Source organism: Cyprinodon tularosa, unplaced genomic scaffold (assembly GCF_016077235.1).
Source record: "Cyprinodon tularosa strain WSP-4 unplaced genomic scaffold, ASM1607723v1 ctg1064, whole genome shotgun sequence".
Taxonomy (NCBI): domain Eukaryota; kingdom Metazoa; phylum Chordata; class Actinopteri; order Cyprinodontiformes; family Cyprinodontidae; genus Cyprinodon; species Cyprinodon tularosa.
In genome coordinates this window covers 120,476-135,386 of record NW_024037854.1, presented here as the reverse complement: position 1 = coordinate 135,386, position 14,911 = coordinate 120,476, and the positions used below count along the sequence as shown (strand labels likewise).

The following is a 14,911-nucleotide window of genomic DNA, read 5'->3' as shown; positions in this document are numbered from 1 at the left end:
ATAAGCAGCATAAAGAAATATGATATACTGAGTTCATGAGAAACTGCTGTCATGAAACCTAAATCTGAGCCGAGAGCAAAGGTTTCTTTGGTGTCTGAGCTGCCTGCAGATGGCAAAGGTGAAGAAACTGGAAGGAGAGTTAGACCAAACAAAGAATGATACAGGGTTAATGAAAGCAATGAATATTCAAACACATTTTATCAAAATTGTTATCTTGACTGTTTCAGAATATGAACTTTTCTATGTAATTCAAACCCCTTTGACCCACTTACTGGCAGCAACAACGTTGTCTATTTTTGGGGCGACAGCTCAGAGGGCAGCAGCCCCGTGGGGGGGGTTAAATACCTACCCATTGAGTTTGCTCAGATTTCTCTGAGCCCTCTGACTTGTGCATTTGGTAACATCAACAACATGTGTGGCCTGAAAAAAACGGACATCTCCTGGCTTTCGTAGACCAAAAGGAAAACGGTGAGTTATGGAAGGCAGAGAACTTTGGTAAGAATTGGTATATCTGAACAAGTTGGACCACAAAGTTCTCGTTCTTGTTAACTTATTTCACAATGTACAAAGTTTAGCTGGACGGAATTATTAAAATAAAGAATCTTGATTGTCGTTTCAACTGTTTTAGTATTTTTTGGTGTATATATATATATATATATATATATATATATATATATATATATATATATATATATATATATATATATATATATATATATATATATATATATATATATATATATATATAGATATAGATATATATTTGTCAGAATTTATTATAACTTTGTGTTACGAAAACAGATTTGATCTTGACAAGGCAGTGAAAACCTGTTTTCTCTAAGCTATCTCCTGATTGAGCAATGATACAACTAGTGTATTAAAGTTAGCAGGGCAAGTTTATGTATATAGGACATTTCATTAGCAAGTGGATATAAAGCACTGTATGAACGTAACATAAGAAAACACAGAGGAATGGAAAGTTAATGTTCCAGAATAGCAATCCAATCACAGACATGCAGATTCTCTTTTTCACTATTTAGCAAAGAAATGTATTCTTTTTTTCTAATGTATATATTTTTTTACCTTTGCAGACTAGGAAACATTGTCCAAGGCTTTTCAAGCAAAACACAGATTAGTGATATACGTATTTCTATGAAACTTGTATAGTATTGCAAGATGACTATCTTTTTTTTTAAATCAAAATGGTGTGAAAATATTACTTATTTGTGCAACTGGGTAATTACTTGATTTGCAAGCAAAATTTCACACTGCATGTTTTAAGGGTAGACCAAAATATTGCTCGATTATGTTTTTGGATTTGTATTTAGGATTTTCTTTACCAAAGTCTGTTGTAAATTCCTGTTGCACCAATAAACCACCTGTAAACAGATTAGATTAGAGAACAAACACAGTGGTTTGGCATCCCTCACTCTTTTAAAAATAACAACTTTTTTTTTCTTACAAGGTTTCTATTTGGTGAATGTTGCTCAAAATGTCAGTGTGACATTTTACCACTTGAAAACAAGTTGAATTTCTTTTAAATCTCTTTCCACGTCTTTAACAGGCAGATAGCACTATACACATAGAAGATAGGGAAAAGGTGCAAAGGTGTTGGTGTACAGTAAGCACATTTATGATTCTTGTGAAGATTCATATGAGGGAATCAATCTTTGCTGTTTTTTGTTTTTGGCTTTCAGGAACAACCTTATCACTGGTTCTTGTTGTATAAAGCTTTTCTTCAAAATATTCAGCTTACCGATTTAGGAGGAAATGGATCTTACTGCCAAACATGGGCAGGTGCTCCTTGAACAGCTGAGGAAGATGAGAGAGGTTGAGCATCTGACGGATGTAGTGCTGGTTGCTGAGGGCATCAGCTTCCCCTGCCACAGAGTTCTTTTGTCCGCCTTCAGCCCATACTTCCGTGTAATGTTCACATGTGGTTTGCGTGAGTGCAGTAACAGAGAAATATTCCTACGTGACACCCCTGCAGACAGCCTGGCCCTGCTCCTGAACTACATGTACACTTCAGAACTTCCTCTTACTAATGACAATGTGCAAGGTGTATCAATTGCAGCTTTTCTCCTGCAGATGGATGATGTTTTTGCACGTTGTCGGCAGCATATGACAGAGAACATGGACTCTTCCAACTGTCTTGGCGTGTATTACTTTGCCCGTGACCTTGGTGCAGAGGAGCTGGCTGATCATGCTCAGCGCTTCTTGAGACAACACTTTGTCCAAGTCTGCCGGAGTGAGGAAATTCTGGAGCTGGAGGCCCACCAGCTTGGAAAGCTTCTAAGCTGTGATGATCTCAATGTGACAAGAGAAGAAACCATCTTAGATGTTGTTCTTCACTGGGTCAAACACAACCCTCTGATGGATGGGGAGGTCCGTATTCGACATCTACCAGAGCTCCTGAGAAAGGTCCGTCTCCCGCTGATAAATCCTGACTACTTAAGAGAGGCAATGAAGAGGAACACAGCCCTCTTGGCTGATGCGGAATGTCTGGAAATGATGAATCAAGCTCTGGAGGCGGTGATCATGCATCCTTCAGCTGCACCACGTAAACTCAAGCTGAGGTACGGAATGGAAACTACAGATCTGCTGCTCTGTGTTGGTAATGATGGCGGAGGGATCAGGTCAAGGTACGCCAACTACACGGAGCGCAGCTTTTGTTTTGCACCGGCCATGGGCCGAGCCTACTACATCACCTCCCCTCGCTATGGAGATGCTCTGGGATATGTGTGCGCAGGAGTTGTGACTGAAAGAAACGACATCATTGTAGCAGGAGAGGCAAGTGCACGGAGAATGGCCCGACAGAAAGATGTGAACGTTGAGATCTACAGGTAAAAATAGGCTGACACTTTGTCCAGCAGAACACTTATTTGTAGTGTAATAACTAATTATGATCTGACCTGGTTTGCAGGTATAAAGTGGAAGCCCAGGGTAGCTGGGAACACTTAACATCAGCAGAGTATAGGGACTCCTACGCCCTGGGGTCTATAGGAGACACTCTATACCTCTTGGGGGGACAGATGAAGCTGAAGAACCAGTTTCTCATCACAAATTGTGTGGAGCGTTGGTCTTTGCAGGGAGGACCTTGGAGGAGTGCAGCACCTCTGCCTTTGCCTTTGGCCTATCACTGTGTGGTCACAGTAAAAGACTGCCTTTATGTATTGGGTGGTCGCACCCCACAGGTATTATTAAAATTTTTTTTTTGGTCATGCAAAACTGAAAGCATGACTTTGTTGACAGCAAGTAACTGTCTTAAACTGTTCTGCTTTGTCATTCTCTGAACCCAATACAACATTCCAGTCATATCGCATGGACGATGAGCCGGACCGTCTCAGTAACCGCCTCCTGGAATACAATCCAAACACGAACAAATGGACAGAGCTTGCTCCAATGAAATACTCCAAGTACCGCTGCAGTGCTTTGGTGCTGAATGGGGAAATTTTTGTTATGGGTAGGTAGATTTTTGTCTTACTTAGTCTTACTATTGTTCATATCTTTTTAATATACCTCTTGAAGCTTTTCATAATTTCCCACTCTACAAATGCAAATTCTATTTGAGTTTTATGTGGCAGACACTTGAAACATGTGGCAGGCAACTAACACTTGTTTAAAAAAATTAAAAATGCCAAAGGCGGAGACTACAATGTTATCAATACTTGCTTGAAGAACTTTACCTCCTTTAAAATACAGTTTTACAAGTTGGCCGAGTCTTAACAATCATAGACAGGTTTCAGGTATTACAGGAGACGATCCCCCCTTAACGGCAATCCCCCCCTTTAACGACCGACCCTTAGAATCATAGACAGGTTAAGATATTACAGGCTAACGATGGAACTAAACGACCCATTCATTGGTTACCATTTGCATGTTTCCAAGCGATACAAGGCTTTGTCTATATAAGACTCAAACTCACTGCGGATCCAGACATTTGAATTGAGAAAGCTTCCTGAAGAGGTGGCGAAACGTCTTCAAATCTTCAAAACCAAGTCCAGTGGATATTTTTTGAATTTTTACGGAATGACTATGACCTGGATGACTGAGAACCTTCATCAGCAAAAAGGGAGGTTATTAACACACATATAGATTAAAAGTGATCAGACTACAATAAAAAAGCAAATACACCCAATCACAAAATCAAAATCTGCCTGTATAACAAAATTGTTACTTGGGAACCCTTGCTTTGGGCTGTCTGATTCTCTTTCCATGTGGAGGAGCTTTAGTTTGGCATGAAGTTGGTCCTTAATTTAATAGGTAAAAGCATGGAGTATTGTTTAAAAATCTTCTGCTTTCAAGTTCTCCAAATCCTAAACTTTTAATTGGTCTTTGGGATTTTTTGTTCTCTTTATGTTCTCTAACAAATTTCTGAGGAACTCACAAAACAGATGCTTCCATACAAAGATTAGATGACACATTGGTGAACTCTATCTTCAGTCCTCTGAAGGCAGATGATCAGACTGACATTTATGTTAATATACAAGAATAGAGAAGGCTGAATAAAAAAATGCGAAAATGTCTACTATTTTATAATTTGTATTTCTAAAAAAAATTGTGAAAACTATGTAATTTTCTCCCCATAACACACATAGCAATGTTGCTAACTTATGAAGTCAGATTCTTCTAAACAAGAAAAGATGTGCAAACAACCAGGCGGCATAAACACTTTTGCAAGGCTCTGTGTATTTGATGCACCCTTGTTTATAGTTGGTATCAAAGAATTAAACATGCATTTTATATCTTAATTTCCTAATGTTCTTGTTTGGACTTAGGCCTAATCAGTCATTCATACATAAAAATCCTCCAGGGCTTACAGGATGAGACAGTTTTAAAACTGAAAACTCACCAGAGAACCATGCAAGTCCCTCACATTGCCTATTGAATTACAATAGCAATGATTTGGTTATTGGCACTTACATGTTTTGCAGGAGGGATAGGATGTGAGGGAATGGACCGTGGACAGTCACGTCATTGTCTGAGTGCTGTGGACATCTACAACCCAGATGGAGATTACTGGAGGGAGGGACCACCTCTCCCATGTCCCCAGCTCTCACTTCGTACTAATGCCTCTAATGCAGGGGTCGTGGGAGGGAAGATTTATGTCTGTGGATATTACAAAGGAGCAGGTACAAGCAGAAAATCTACACTCAAATTTGCAAAGTTGCTTCAAGCTGCTATCAGATTTCTCTCCGTGTCTTATTCCATCTCAGATCGTCATGATGACATAACTAAGGACATTTTGGAGCTTGATCCATGGGAAAACCGTTGGACAGTGGTGACCCGGCACGCAGTGATGCATGACAACTACGATGTCTGCTTGGTCGCAAGTCTCAACCCAAGGGGACTAATATCCCCACCCTCTGACTTAATGAATCTGTGATCATCAGCTGTCAGTCAGACCAGTTTGGGTGAGGAAAGTGAAACATTAATGCACTTATTGACCGGTTAATGTCTTCTTATCAGGCAGAAAATGTCTTGCGTTCTTCCTGGAGGTATGTACTTAATGGAGTCAATGCACTTTTGTAGGCAGAAACTTCATTTCTGAATACTGTTGTGTGGGTGTGTTGCACCTGCAGAGATTATTTCCTGAATATTGCCTAGTTTATATTAGACCAGCCTGCTTTTGGAAATATAAAAGTGATTCCATTTGCATGCATCATTAATAATAATGACATAGATTTATTAGTTATCATATAAGACAAACTTGGATTGAAAATTCTCCAGATTAAATGCCCTTACGTCTTTAATGACTAAGAAAAGAAAAGAAATCTTGTAATATTTTAGAAATCAATAATTTTACATTAAAGGTATTGATTTTTTTTTATCTACTGTGCTTGCTGAATTATTTTGGAGGGAAATAAATATGCACTTTATTTGGAGGATGGGTGGTCTGATGTGATTACACACAGTCTTATACACACAGTTTTATAACTTCATTATTAGAATCATGCGAGTATGCATTTTTGTTAGGATTCCTGCAATAGTAAAGAATAAAGTTTGGTAAAATTATTACAGTATTTACCAAACTTAGACAGACATGGAAAGAGCTTCAACAGAAATCCATACTTTTTTTTTGATAAGATGCTTACTGTTAAATACTCTTTCCTACATGTTTTTTTTTGTAAGTTTACTTCATTTATATAAAAGGGACAGCAAAAAACACTTCTGATTCTGAAACCAAAAAGTAAACAAGGGTCCCTTCTTGTTAAATAATTACAACATTAGAGCCAACCCTATTAGCAAATCAAAAGACTTCAACTTCATTCGCGTATTAGTTTATTTTTACTCTCAAACTGGACATATAATGGAACTCTATGGTGCAACAGTGCAAAACTTAACACAATTATAATAATATCAACAATCTTTAGAAAGACAAAACAGCTTAAATAAGCATGCCAAACAGTGCAAGAGTAAGTCTGCACTCTTTTTCCACATTTCTTCTACTAAGAAATATATTCTAAAGCTACTCTCAAACTGGAGATATAATGGAACTCTATGGTGCAACAGTGCCAACCTTAACAAAATTATATTAATATAAACAATCTTTAGAAAGACAAAACAGCTTAAATAAGCATGCCAAACAGTGCAAGGGTAAGTCTGCACTCTTTTTCCACATTTCTTCTACTAAGAAATATATTCTAAAGCTATCATTTTGTTAAGAAAAACACATCTAACACATCTTCAGGAAAAGTAATCAAAGTTGTTTTATGTGAACAGGTTTGGCTCTTACCTATAAGAACAAGAGTAAAAGTGCTTTTACTTTTTTTTTTTTTCTAAAATTCAACATCAGGTTCAAACAACTGCCAGATTTCTCCTTGTTCTACCGGGCTCCCCATCTTTGAATAGCCAGACAATCGCTGCAGGATGGATTCGGTGGCAGCACTCCACTCAGAGATGTTGCTGTCCTGGGACCAGCTGCTCAGCATGTTGACGAAATATCCTGCGCCCGTGTTGGATGTACTTCCCCTCTTCACGGACGTTGAACTACCTGAGCTGAGGTTCTGTTCGATGGCCTGGATGTTCTGATTGCGGGGCTGGAGAAGGGATCCTGATATTTTCTGTTGCTTTTTACCCTGATTCACAGGTTGAGTGTTTTCATCTGGGACTGACTGATTACCTCTCCTGGAGAGCACTAGTGGTCTCTTTTTGCGCTTCTGACTCCTCCGACTGAGTCTTTTCCAACCAATGCTGTAATCCTTAGAGGACGTTTCAGCTTGACAGTTAAGGTTATTAGGTGCTTTTGGAGCCTCTGTAACCTTGGTTTGACTGTTCAGCAGATTATCATGCATGGATGGCTCCAGCACTGGGGATGTTTGAGCGGCACTATCTATGGCCACACTGGGTTTAGCAGATGATTTTGAGACAAGAGTGTTGAGCAGCTCTCCGAGACTCTCCAAACTATTCTTTAAGCTTTTCAGTTGTGCTTCAAGTTGTGCTGTGGCTTCCCCATTCTAAAATAATAGAAAAAAACATATATACTCATTGCTTATCAAACAATGATCTGTTTCTACCTTTGTCAAGAAGTATAGAAATCCATAAACTGCAAACCTTCTGCAGTTTGTCCTCCAGCTCTTTCATTACTCCCATTTGAGAGCTTAATTTGTCAACCACAATCTCAAACATCTGCGAACTGTTCGTCTGAAGGCTCTCAAAACTGTTCTTCACTAAGATGAGAGTAAAACAGACAACGTAACTGAGGTCAGTTAAATTTTTTTATAAATATAATCAGCAACTTTTCATATAAGTAACAAAGCTTTAAACCAACTCAAATGGATTTTTATTTCCTTGAAGGAAGATAAACTTTAGTAACCTTGTTAAATAGTATTAACCAGCAGTTATCTGTGCTCTATCAAGGTCTTCAAATGTTTTATTTATATATATATATATATATATATATATATATATATATATATATATATATATATATATATATATATATATATATATATAGTAAAGCAAACAAACGGAAAAAAAAAAAATTTTCAGAATTGTCAAGTAAAAAAATGTATCTAAAATAAGTTGATCAGTTTATGAAAGTCCAGGCAGAGGATCCGAGAGATGCATCATCCCCCAGTCAATCACACCGTATGCTAGAATTTCAGTAAAAAGTTCTCGGTCAATCAGTTTGTCCTCTAAAACTTTATTTTCTATCTATTATTATTTGTTAAATAATAGGTTCCATCACATTCTTGGCACAATTCAGGTATGAATATAAATGCTCACACTTTTAAATGTGGAAACAAACAAGATGGATGACGTTTCAACAAGGATATCTATTCAGGTAATACAAATACTTGTAATAATCCTAGACTTAAGACATAGCTTAGATGACTTTTTGATGATGAAATTTTGTTTTGTACAGCTTTCCTGACATTTCCATTCCCTGAATTGCAGCAATGATCAAATGTTAACAGTGTGGGAGGAAAGAAAACACGGTAACATTTATTTCCTTTAAAGTGATATCATTTTAAACAAGTTCTCTGTATTTTCAAACATTATTGGATTCCTATGTTTTTCATAGACTCAACTCAATAAATGAGTCTAGTTATGACTATGTGGCGGGGTGTTAGTGACAAAGTGCATAAATATCCATTGATAAGTTGTCTTTTATATGCATGGAAAGGTCATGGTCAGTCCTTTTGGTTATGAATTTGACTAATGTCTGATTAAATAATAGTTAAGCGATAAGTGGTATTAACAAATATAAACCAAATGATCTGAAAATGACCAGATGCTGCATTAAAAACTAGTGACAAAATAAAACAAAACAAAAAAACTTTGGAGGACGTTAGAAAGTATGTAAAATAATGATTAAGACCATCTTTGAATATTATAAGAAAGCTTATCTCCTTTTTAAGAAAATTTCATAGAAATAAGGGTTTTCTTGGGAATTTTGTATTGTATGTATAAACTGTGATAATTGGGCAAACAGCACCACCTACTGGAAAATATGAATGCTTGCACATTGTTTTTTAGCATTCCACTTTTATATTTAGCATTCCACTTTTATATTCTATTTTGTATTAAAGCAGTGACAGTGCGGGAGATACAGGACTCAGCCTAAAAAGAAGCAGCCATTTATCAACAGTCACACCGAGCTAAACTGAAAGTCAAATTAAAAAAGATGGGAATGTTTAACATTTAAAGGAAAGGTTGCTTGGTTGCAGCCATGTGGTCATTTTTCCATCACATAAATCCAGCCCAGAAAGGCCAAAAGAAGTAAGAAAGTGGCAGAAAACTTACGTAATGATGCAAAACTGTCACATTTTTCAAAGATTGTTTGGCACACAGTGGTGTTTTTCTCAACACCAGACAGCAGTTGTTGAATCTGAAAAAGATAAAAGGTGTTAAACAGCTGGAGGATAGAAGCTATGTGATGGACATTGAATGGTGGTCTGTGTGCACTTACGTTAATGAGCGTTTCCCGTACATGTTGGGATTCTTTAGCAAATTGCTCACTGTTAAAAGGAAAAAAAAACAATAAATACATTCTAAAAACTGTTCTCTTATCAAAAATATTTTATTTAACTTTATGGCTTAGAGATTCACCTGTCATTTTTTTCTTTTGCCTTTTTCATGTCCTCTTCATACTTGTAGAGTAAACCTGAGGTTATCATTTTGTCCTTCAAATCCCCCAAAAGAAGAGGCTTAGAGGTATATCTGCTTAGAATATCTGCTGGGTCACATCCCTAAAAAAACAAACAAACAAGAGTTCATCCATTATGTAACTCGATCTTAAGGCTGCTACTAAACGGAAAATGGGCTGCCATTTGGCTAGCGTTTGACTGGGAAGGGCCATTTTAAATGGCTTTCTTAATTAAGCATCATGTTTTATTAGCTGTATGGGGAAAATGGTTTTAGTAAACAAAAACTAGGGCTTGGAAACATTAATCTGTTTACAATAATCTATATATTTTATATAGACCTATTAAAATGAAATATTTAAAGGAAACTACCAACAACATCTACTAACAAACAGGATTAAAGGAAAGTCCAATCAGCAAGGAATAATGAATGGATCATAATCTATACCTCAAACTAATATGTTTGTGGTGATTTAATTAATTTAAGCTTTAAACAGTAAAACAATAAAAAAAAAGTGATTTTCGTCTCGATGACTGAAACCGAGAGCGGCCATTTTTGCCCGCATATAGCAACACCTCACTCTTGACATCTTCCGGCAGTGACATCACGGTGCGGTAAGCCTAGCGCCATTCTCCCTGCTTAACAAGCAAAATCAGTGGGAACTACTAGACACATCTGCAATCAACAATTATTTAAGATTTCGAGAGGACTTCACCATTGAAATTTGCCAAGAGCTATAGTTAAACCGACAACGCCACGTGCATGGCGGTTGGATTTTGTAATACATCAGGTAAAAGTGAAAAAAAAATTTGTTATTCCACCTTTCCGAAATTAATGATCCTCCACGGACGCGTTTGTCATCAGATTGCCAACTTAAAGAGGGAGGATTTGCCATCGAGCTTCTGGCCAGAGAAAAAAATGCGTAATATGTCGCCAACATTTCGAAGAAGAATGTTTTCAAGATGACTTGGATAATACAACACCAAATACAGCATAGGAACTTGCTCAACAGCCGATACGGCACCGTGACATCACAAACCGGTAATTGGCAGTAGTGTTCTTTTGTCAAACTTGGATGTCTCCAGCAAAACACATTCAAATGAAATTATTCTTAATTAAAAACTCACTATTTATTGAACATTGTGAAATAATTTAATATTTAAAGTACTCTCAGAAGTTTGAATTCTGAATATGAGCTGACTTTTCCTTTAAACAAATGAACTTTTCTATTGAAATATATTGAAAATATCTGTGCATGAGTGAGTCACTCACATCCTGTGAACTTTGCTGGGAGTTTTTGGATGACAGGCTCGTGTCCTGAGACATCCCCTGGGACTGCTCATGCCAAAACTGGGAGCCAAAGAACACCTGGGAATCTGTCAAACCTGAGTTTTCACTGTCTGCCACATTTCTGCCCATTAGTTAGTCACCATCATGTAGTTTGTTGAGGGAAAAACAAACAACCATTACAGTAATAAATAAATAGAACCTGTCATTAAATAGAAACTTTAACCCAAATTATCAGCTTATTAACTATCAACTGTGGTTGACAAGAAACAATATGAAAATGGCTAACCACCTGGGTCCAGTTGGTATGTTCAACATTTCCTTTATGTTCTTCATATAACTCATTGTGTTTCCAGCACAAAGGAAGCTAGCTTTACTTTAGGCAAGCTAACTTGCTATGCTACTTCGTTCAAGAAGGCTAAACAAAAAGATGCTACAAGTTACAAAAAAGTCATCCACATATATGTGTGAAATCTAAAATCCAAAGTGTGGATGAAAAACCTGAAGATATTATTTCCCGGAATCAACTCACAGGTGCCTAGCAATATAAAAAAACTTTTAAGCTATTAGCTATTAGCCTTTTCAAATGTCCCGCCATTTACATTCGAAGCTGCGTTCAAGGGCCGTGGAAAAAAGGGCTGACTATCGAAAGGATAATCCTACTATTTATGCGGATGTAACTGGATAAGGAGCTAAAATTCACAGAAACAGATCTAAGACGGGCTCTGTAGTAATGCTATTTGTTTTCTGTTCCCTTCCTGGTCATATTTACGATTTAGAATTTAAAAGCTTGTTTAATATGGTACAATGAGACATATCTGCAGCTCATTATATGGTCTGTTGATATAATAATAACAACTATAAATCAAGCAATCTTAACCAAAACTTTTAGTATATTTGCACATGTCCCCTTTACTTTAATAGCTAATCATTCATTTCCAGTGATGACAATGGTACATAAACCCTCCGGTGTAATTCACCGCTCCGCTGAGTCAGCGGGGTCTAGCAAACGGTTGATCAGACAGAGGGATTCTGATGTCGGCTAGCGTCTCGCTGCTGCTCCGTCCTCCCACACGCGGTGGTGCATTTAGAGACCGTCAACAAATCTTTGAACCAGCACTCTGGAGAAACAAAAATCAATAAAGACCTTTTCTTATGACCAGCTAAGACGAAACTAATATAAAATCATGCCAATAGATAACATATGTAAGATACACTTAGTTATATGTGATTTTAAGCTATTTTTAAGATATTCTTAAAGACAAAAGTTGGGACTTTTCTTCAATATCTTCCAGGTCATGTGACCTACTGACTCAAATTCTTGGTGAAATTGTTTTACAACATTGGCCTGATGGGATACATAATTCACCGCAGTGTGTAATTCACTCTAAATAAATTGTTTTATTTCTAGTTTGTGCATTTCTACAATTCGGTGTATGTATTGTTTAGTCATGCATACTTTTATATATATATATATATATATATATATATATATGTATATATATATATATATATATATATATATATATATATATATATATATATATATATATATATATATATATATATATATATATATATATATATATATATATATACATTACAATTGTGTAGGTTCTTTATACTTTATATATTATTCTTATGGCTTTTTTCTATTATAGATATGAAGGTAATTTATAAGTATTGCCCCACACAATCAAACCATACATAATGTATGCCAAGATCAGCACAAAACAGAATTATAAATGTATTAGCATCCAAATTGTGCTTTTCCTTATTAAAAATAAAAGTGTTTTGCTACCTTAGATCTAAGTTATGCAATGTGATTTTTCCATGTTAATGTATCATTCAATAGGACACCCAGTAATCTCACTTCATGCACTCATTCAAAATTCACCCCATCAATACAAAACACAATTTTCTTCTGTGTTCTAATCGCAAAAACTATAAAGTTATATTTTTATTAGTTATTATAATGAACACATCTTTTAAGTGTATTAATTTCCTTTATAAGGCTTTCTGTATTTTTTTTTTATAATTTCAGCCTTTACACAAAGCATATAATGTAGAAGAGGATTAGGGGGACTGAAAATTTTTTAAAAAGTTAACTGATTTATAAATATTATTTCAGTTTGATATGAGAATAAAAAGTAAGAATTCTGACTTTAATCTGAGAATTCTGACAGCTAACAAATGTGTCAGCATCAAGCTGTAGCCATGTCTGTTTTAGAGACTAGATCTCTTGTTTTAATGACCCTCTGCTCCTCAAATAATGAAATAGCATCACCAGCGACCCCTCGGACACCTAAAAAGTTGCCTAATTGCGTCATTTTTCACCGATGTGTTACTGGCCCTTTGTCAGTGAAGCTGAGTGCTCCCACATCTCTTCTTTCATGGTGCCCATTTACATTAAAGGAATAGTACACCCAAAACATGATTAGCCTTCATTTTCTACTCACGCCCATTCTGAACAACACCCTGGAGTACTTTTTTGATATCTCAAATGCATCTGGAGATCTGGGAGGCTTCTTGCTGTCTGCTGATATTCAAATAATGGAGGTCTATGGTGACCGAGGCAGAAAGGTCCATAACAGTCCACAAAAAACTGTCAATATTCCTCCATAATGGTCGTCCAATGTATTCCAAGTGTCCTGAGTGGGTAGCATCCAGAATTTACTCGAAACGAAGTCATTTAGAATGTTTTTAGAGCATAAACAGTAGTGTATAGGATTTCCTGAAAGCGCGCACATGCGCGATCACGACGCTACGGAAGCCGGCAGACCAAACCAGATTAAAGTGCGCATTCAGCATCTGCTCTTCCAATAATGCAAGCGTAGAAGAAGAAATGTGCCGTTTACCTGTGCAAAGAAAGAAACAACGAAAGAAAAATGTCTGAGGACTTCAGTGTTGAGGAAGAGCATGAGTTCTTTGCCGAGCTGAATGCGCTGGTTTGGTCTGCCGGCTTCCGTAGAATCGGGATCGCGCATGTGCGCGCTTTCAGGAAATCCTATACACTACTGTTTATGCTCTAAAAACATTCTAAATGACCTCGTTTCGAGTAAATTCTGGATGCTACCCACTCAGGAAACTTGGAATACATTGGACGAGCAGTATGGAGGAATATTGAAACGTTTTTTGTGGACTTTTATGGACCTTTCTGCCTCGGGCGCTGGGCACCTCCATTATTTGAATGTCAGCAGACAGCAAGAAGCCTCCCAGATCTCCAGATGCATTTGAGATATCAAAAAAGTACTCCAGGGTGTTGTTCAGAATGGGCGTGAGTAGAAAATGAAGGCTAATCATGTTTTGGGTGTACTATTCCTTTAATGTAAATGGGCACCATGAAAGAAGAGATGTGGGAGCACTCAGCTTCACTGACAAAGGGCCAGTAACACATCGGTGAAAAATGACGCAATTAGGCAACTTTTTAGGTGTCCGAGGGGTCGCTGGTGATGCTATTTCATTATTTGAGGAGCAGAGGGTCATTAAAACAAGAAGCCTCCCAGATCTCCAGATGCATTTGAGATATCAAAAAAGTACTCCAGAGTGTTGTTCAGCATGGGGGTGAGTAGAAAATGAAGGCTAATCATGTTTTGGGTGTACTATTCCTTTAAGATCAAACATTCTGAGATTAAAGTCAGAATTCTAACTTTTTTCTCATATTATGCTGAAATAATAATAATTTAAAAAAATCAATTAACTTTTTTTGTTTTTTCAGTGGCCCTAATCCTCTTCCATAAATGTTGCGCATTAGACACACAATCTCAATATTGTAGGTCAGTGGTGGAACCATAATGCAATGGGATTGGCTCTTTATAACAAAGGCATGGGGACTACTCATTTCTATTTATTAGAAGAATTCAACGAAAACAGGAAATTGCTGAAAGCTGTTTTAGTAAAATGAGAATTTTAAACTTCAGCAGCTCTGCAAACACACAGCTCAAATTATAATAGACGCATTTTAGATAGTCATATTTATATTAATTTATTATCATCAGCGTGCACATTTAAGTATATCCGTACACTTTTTCGA

General features: G+C 36.8%; 2 protein-coding genes across 5 annotated transcripts; one reads left to right on the top strand and one right to left on the bottom strand.

The window, feature by feature from the left end:
* Positions 1-319: 319 nt before the first annotated feature.
* Positions 320-5,830, top strand: kbtbd12 (kelch repeat and BTB (POZ) domain containing 12). Of its 3 annotated transcripts, XM_038287947.1 has the most exons (7): positions 392-468; positions 1,565-1,600; positions 1,698-2,843; positions 2,924-3,194; positions 3,313-3,463; positions 4,935-5,132; positions 5,217-5,830. In XM_038287947.1, the coding sequence occupies exons 3-7, from the start codon at positions 1,771-1,773 to the stop codon at positions 5,384-5,386; spliced, it is 1,863 nt and encodes a 620-aa protein (XP_038143875.1). In that variant the 5' UTR covers positions 392-468; positions 1,565-1,600; positions 1,698-1,770; the 3' UTR covers positions 5,387-5,830. The 3 variants fall into 3 exon arrangements, with proteins under 3 accessions (XP_038143857.1, XP_038143866.1, XP_038143875.1); XM_038287929.1 differs by lacking the exon at positions 1,565-1,600 and having other exon boundaries at positions 320-468; XM_038287938.1 differs by lacking the exon at positions 1,565-1,600 and having other exon boundaries at positions 375-495.
* A 936-nt stretch (positions 5,831-6,766) lies between these two features.
* On the bottom strand, positions 6,767-11,466 carry LOC119785321 (interactor of HORMAD1 protein 1). 2 transcript variants are annotated; one of them, XM_038287905.1, is made up of 7 exons: positions 11,171-11,466; positions 10,864-11,002; positions 9,556-9,695; positions 9,416-9,464; positions 9,250-9,334; positions 7,555-7,670; positions 6,767-7,457 (listed from the first exon to the last, which is right to left on the bottom strand). In XM_038287905.1, the coding sequence occupies exons 1-7, from the start codon at positions 11,221-11,223 to the stop codon at positions 6,780-6,782; spliced, it is 1,260 nt and encodes a 419-aa protein (XP_038143833.1). In that variant the 5' UTR covers positions 11,224-11,466; the 3' UTR covers positions 6,767-6,779. The 2 variants fall into 2 exon arrangements, with proteins under 2 accessions (XP_038143833.1, XP_038143843.1); XM_038287915.1 differs by lacking the exon at positions 10,864-11,002.
* Between the last annotated feature and the right edge of the window lie 3,445 nt (positions 11,467-14,911).